Here is a 6000-nt window from a genome sequence, read left to right on the forward strand (position 1 = left end):
TACATTTTGAAAGACCTATCCATTGAAACCATCCATTGAAAGTTTTTTTTGTTTAAGGAATCAAAAGTAATTTTAGCTTTTCTATGGCACTTCCCCAAGTCTTTTTGGCACAAAAGTGTAGTAGTTAAAAAAAGACGTTAACTTTTCTCTCCTGCATTTGTCATTTCTGACGAATTGGAACTGTGCATCAAACAACAAAAATCAATAACTTATACAAGATTGAAAAAAAAACAACCAGCAACTTTAAAAAACCCAGCACTTTGTTTTTCTGCTGCCCTTTTTTGGTATCAGCCAAGAATGTCCATTAAGGTGCATCACTAGCTGAAAGTTAGTACTTGGAAGAGCAGGTTCTTCATATTAAGTCAGTAAGGCAGCGTACAAGTAAACAGCTTCTTACAAAAACCTCAACAATTTCATGTGCCAAACCGCATAAAGCATTTCCATATGGCACAATCCTGTGGTACAAACTACTGAAGACAACACATGCCTCTGCACTAGTCCAACACAAAACATCCTTGAAGAAGCGTTGGAAATGTGGGAAAGTGGTTAAAGGAAATTCGCTGGAGAAACCATCAATGAGAAGGCCACTAAAAAAAAAAAGAAAGCAGAACAGAGATAGTGAGTGTGTCCATGCAGACAAAGTAATCTGTAGGAGACTTATATAAAAGCTTCTTGGGACGATGTTTCAAGAGAATGATTAGTGGAAACGTTATCAAAGTGAATGATCAGTGAGAAAATTTACAGCAGCCAGTTTATACGTATGCATGTGTCTATATTGGGTGGATTGTTGGGAAAAGAGCAGGCAGTGTGGGAGTGTGGTTGGATGGGTGTGTCCGGTGCTCAGAAGCCTCCGTCACTTCCAACCACTTCCTCCAGAGTAACCTAGCGGAGTTCTTTAGTAGGCAGCCAGTGTGGTTTCATGGACCACATGCTGAACACAAAAATAGCCAAAAATTCACAAAGAAAAAACAGCTGAAGTTGGTATGTTACTATGCGCTACCATCTTGTAGCCCACCATCACAACACAGACCTGCTAAATAAGGCAAACCTGAAGACAGGACCTGTCTTATACTTCAGTCAGAGCGGTTTCCTTAGTAAAACCAAAAAGTCTACCAGGAATAGCTACTCAACCGACCTACATTTCTGGTCGCCACATTGCAGTGTAGATCTAGAAAATTTGCAGACCAGTGGTGGAGCTATGCTCTTACACAAGGCGGGGGTCTTGGTAGTGGGCTCTACACCACAATACTTCATAGTTGTTGGGAGGTTTTTTGTGTGTGGGGGTACTTATTTGAAAATAACAAAAACTTAATCAGAATGCCAGGAATGCCATTATGACACCTGAATAATAGCTTTTAATAAATTAATACAATCACTTCTGGCCTGTACTTTGGCACAATTACAAATGCAAGCAATAAGCTACATTAATAATAGACAACAGATGAGTTGAGCATCACTGAGGGTTTTTCTGCACTTTAAACCCCAATGTTAAAATTAATTAATTCAACTGAGTGAATAACTTCAAATACATTTCAACAGTTGTACTAAAGTAAATACGCTGTCAGATTCTGACTAGCACAAGTGCACAAAACCAAAGGAAACCCCTGAAATGGGTGATTCTGAATTTTTTGTGGATATTTGTTTGTTACTCTTGAAGTAGCCCGATAAGTGTTCTTAAGTGTTTATTGATACCAGTGTTCATGTAGTGCTGTCATCAGCTGAATGTCTGCAGCCAAGCACAGAAGTTAACGCAGCGTAAATTTATAGCAAGCAGCTGCCACAAAATATTTGAGTAGTTTCTCATGTAATTTTGAGTTTTATTTACTTTAAAAATGTAATTACTTTGACTTAACATTATTGAGTGATGGAACAAAATATGTGGTAACACATATTTAATAGTTATTTTTATATCTCCCCGTTATTGCTATCTTGCAGCCTCGCACATTGGGCCTTATTCACCAATATTTTCCTAAGTTTTTTCTTAAATGTGTTCTTCAGAAATGTCCTAAGAAAAAGTCAGTGTCAGATTCATGACATGTTCTTAAACCGCATAACTGTTCTCATCTTTGTGCTCTTGGCTGTGTGTAGATTCTGTTCTTACCGAAAAACAAATCCCAAATAAGAAAACAGCGGTGAATGTCGGAATCTTCATGAAACTGCATAAGTGGTTTTTAAAGACATTTCTTCTTAAGAACAGTTGGTAACTAAGGCCCATTGTTTTCAGTTTCCTCACAATCTGAGCTGTCTTCAACCTCCCTCTCACATTTCCAAGTTTATTCATGGTCACTTTCTTGTCTGACAAACTGTGTACCTTCGTCTTGGTCACTCTCCTTTTGGTCATTAGAGTCTGAAGCTGAAGTTGCGGGTTGATTAAAAACAAACAGTAATCATGACAGCCCTACAGCAGGTAGGTAAGGAGTGAAGAGGCAAAATGCAGATGTTGCTCCGGATGCTGAAACCATATTGCGAGGAATGACAGACTAATAGCGGTGGCAGAAGAGCAGGACAGTGGGGAGACTGAGAGGCATGCAAAAACACACACATATGGGAAAATGGGCAGGATGTTACTTGCTGATTTGACAGAGACCTAAAGGCAGATGATGGTAAAAGAGATACTAACATAGTTTGACAGATGCTCCGGAGAATGCAAGCGGATATGAGGATAAATCTGAAGGACTGAACAATTTTAGCATTTTTTTTTTTATTATTGGCCGTGATACATACAGATGTTACGCATCTCCTTTTTCATGTAAAGTAGCATATTTTTTTTTTGCACAAAAGGTGGAAAATATAAGAGTAACAGAGCATTTGAATCCCAGTAAAAATTTCTGACCAATAAACAAGCACTCGTGTATTATTTGGCACTCTTTAGCCATTGCAGTGTGAAATCAACTAAACCAAAAAAGGCAGACTGGTTCAGACTTCAGCAAATGAACTAGGTGCAAACAAACTAGATTCATCCCAACATACTGAAGACATATACTCAATTTAGAGAGTCTAGAAAGTGAAAATCGTCATTAGCTATGAATCTCTCCCAAAAGTTAGAGATCACTGCAAAATTATTAAAAAAAAAACCCTCCAACTAAGTTTAAACATTTACTGTAGTTGATTTCCACCCTGTGACCCAAATAAGAAGACTCTTTTACTGGTGCAGGCCTTTTTGGGTGTTGTTTTTTGGGACAAAAATTGTATTTTGTACTGAGTGAAAGTGAAATTCTTCTGCATCTGCATATCTGGGAACATGTGCCAGTTATCTTACGCAGATTTAAACACAGATGTCTGCCTACACACTCTAATTTAACATGAACAAATGTTTTTGTAATATATTGAAGACAGATCACATAAATGTTTGAAATGTTGCTCTTTTTCTGTGATCCGATCCTCAAACTAAGTAATTTGCACTAGTTCTGGTTCAGGTTCAGAGCTGTTTGGGGCTCATCCCGCCCCCGGTGTACAACTCTGCAGATTTGCAAGATGTGTATTAGAAATTTTGGACACTGTGGCCATGAACTCCTTCTCTGAGTTTTGACACAGATACATTTACATGTATCTTTGCAGAAGTATATATTAACCATTATGTGCACATCTTACTTACAACAAACTGCTGACATTTCCCCAATAAATACTCTGTCTTACACTTAATATTAGTGAGGGCAACTCAGCGTCTCTCAACTTCTAAACTGTAGAACTGCTTCACTTCCTAATTTCTTTTCCATGGCAATCTGAGCCTGGTATTCACAACCTGGCATTGTGAAGTTCAATTAGGTCAGTCAGTCTATGGCCCCTGAGACACTGCTTTACTTGCACTGGGTAAAAAGATCCCTTTCAAAGGCCTGGAAAAAGGCCTTGTCCCATCTGATATACCGACAGGTACAGAAAGACTGAGAATGACGTCAAAAAGTTATCTGTGAGTCTAGAAAAGGTGATAGGGTACAATCTCTACTAAGAATTGTGGAGAATTGTAGGATATTGTCAGCAAGGCAAACAACAGCTTGAATGAACACACATTAATATTGAATGAGAAGCTGGATTAGAGGTGAGATTGGAAATAGGCATGCTAAGGTTCACTGCCTTGCACTGTGTGTTAATGACTTATATTCTAAGTAAGGAGATATAATCAAGGGCAAGTCAATGCAAGGGGATGGATTTTTCAAAGGTTTTGAACAATTCAATTGTTGAGATGTAAACAAAGTGATTCAGAGAGGTCTGATGTGAAATGCACTGTAGAGAAACTTATCAACTCTGACTTCTTTACAGTGGTGGTGACAGCGATTGCAATGTCTACCGTTCAAATATAGCCATACTATTGACTATCCAAAACAACATGCGAACCCACATGTGTGCCTGAGCGGATTCTGAAGAATCATTTTAGGCCAAACCCTTCCGTCTTCTTCCTAACCATTACATGTATTAGCTTTCTGTAAGGTAGTTTTCAGAGGCGTTAAAGGGGAATTCCACCAATTTTTCAAAACCTCTGCACAGTGCAATCAACGAGATGTTAATGTCATTCAGAGTGGTTTGGTTTGAATTGCTTCATTGTAGAGAAACGTAACTTGGATTTCTCAGTGGTGGTAACAGGAACCAGGAGAATGTTTAACGCACAAATATAATGATTTTATTTACAATCCAAAACCCTCAGTGAAGCTACAGAAGTCTCCTAAATACTTGAATGTAACAGTAATGATGGCAAAAAAACAAACAACGAGATGAGATTTATTGGGGACTATTTTGCCTCACAACGCCCTGCGTACATCCCTCCGCCAAGAGTGTATTAAAAAACGTTTTAAGCCAAAAGACTGTCACAAAACTTGTTGTCTCTGACATCAGCAGCGTTAAGATAATTTCTTGTGATAACTTTCTGTGAGGGAACTTTCTCAGGCAATAAACTCCTCAGACATCTGGCTCCTATCAGAACTGCTGTTAACATCTCTGACTCAAGTTTCTCTACAACAGAGCATTTCACACCAAACCACTCTGGGTGACTTTGTTTACATCTCAAAGACTGTCCTCTGCAGAAGTTTTGAAAAATTGGTGGAATTCCCCTTTAAACTCTTCAGACGTCTGGTTCCTGTCACCACCACTGTAAACTATCCCGACTTACAACAAACAGCTCTGAATGACTTGGTTTACATCTTAACGATTTAATTATGCAGGGATTTTGTAAAAGGTTTCATTTCTCCTTAGGTTCTCCTGCCACCTAAAGCTATTTAAACATGGAAAGAACATTATTTCAGACGGTTATTTCATTTCCACACAGAACAGCTTCCTTTCCATTTCTCACTCCTCACTGAGACAGGCTGTATAAAAATAATTAGCAGCTAAGCAGTTATCTTTCAGCTAACTCAGTCCATTTTCTTAAGGCGAATGTTGCAGCTGAAGCCTTTCCACAGCAACAAAACAGAAAAGACTAATACAGAAAACAGTAATAACTGTTTTCCCACCAGTTATTAATGGAAAATATGCTTACTGCACACAAACAGCGGTTACGCCCCCAGTGAGTGAGACTGAGTACAGACCAGTCTCTGCATCTGTTCTCACTTTACTCAGTTTACAGGTACCGTTAACGTTAGCAAGCTAGTCGGATACGTTACAGCTTACATACAGCATTTCTATGAAATTGTGTGTATTTCTGGTCAAAAAGCCTAAAATAAGTTATCGTCATAGTTAAAACACTCAAACTGTGCGTAAATTCCTAAAAAGATATATATAAAAAAATAAAAACAAGCATTTTCCTTCTATCCAGCAGTACATTTTGTGTGTTTAAACTGAGGGTTAGTTAATCTAAGCTTTGTTTATACAGTTAATGACTCGAAATCCGTTCGTTGGCTACTTCAGAAACACATTTAAAGTCCTCTGCTCATTAGACACACCGCTGGAGGTGTAACTTACCTGTGGCGTGTCCATGAAGATACTTTGTCTGAACTTCCCTCGTCGTATCTCCATTTCCAGCGCTGAACCCCGAGCGATGGTGGCTCTGGCTGACTGATTTCGGCAGAACAT

The 6000-nt window shown here is 38.7% G+C and overlaps 1 protein-coding gene across 2 annotated transcripts in view; it reads right to left on the bottom strand.

The window, feature by feature from the left end:
- The window catches only part of rtkn (rhotekin), an 86748-nt gene extending 80748 nt beyond the window's left edge, over window positions 1–6000 (bottom strand). For both annotated transcript variants that reach the window (XM_036597895.1, XM_036597899.1), the window contains exon 1: window positions 5890–6000. In XM_036597895.1, the coding sequence (XP_036453788.1) occupies window positions 5890–6000 (111 nt within the window). The remainder of the gene's footprint in view (window positions 1–5889) is intronic.

This window comes from Colossoma macropomum, unplaced genomic scaffold, assembly GCF_904425465.1.
Source record: "Colossoma macropomum unplaced genomic scaffold, Colossoma_macropomum, whole genome shotgun sequence".
Classification (NCBI taxonomy): Eukaryota; Metazoa; Chordata; class Actinopteri; order Characiformes; family Serrasalmidae; genus Colossoma; species Colossoma macropomum.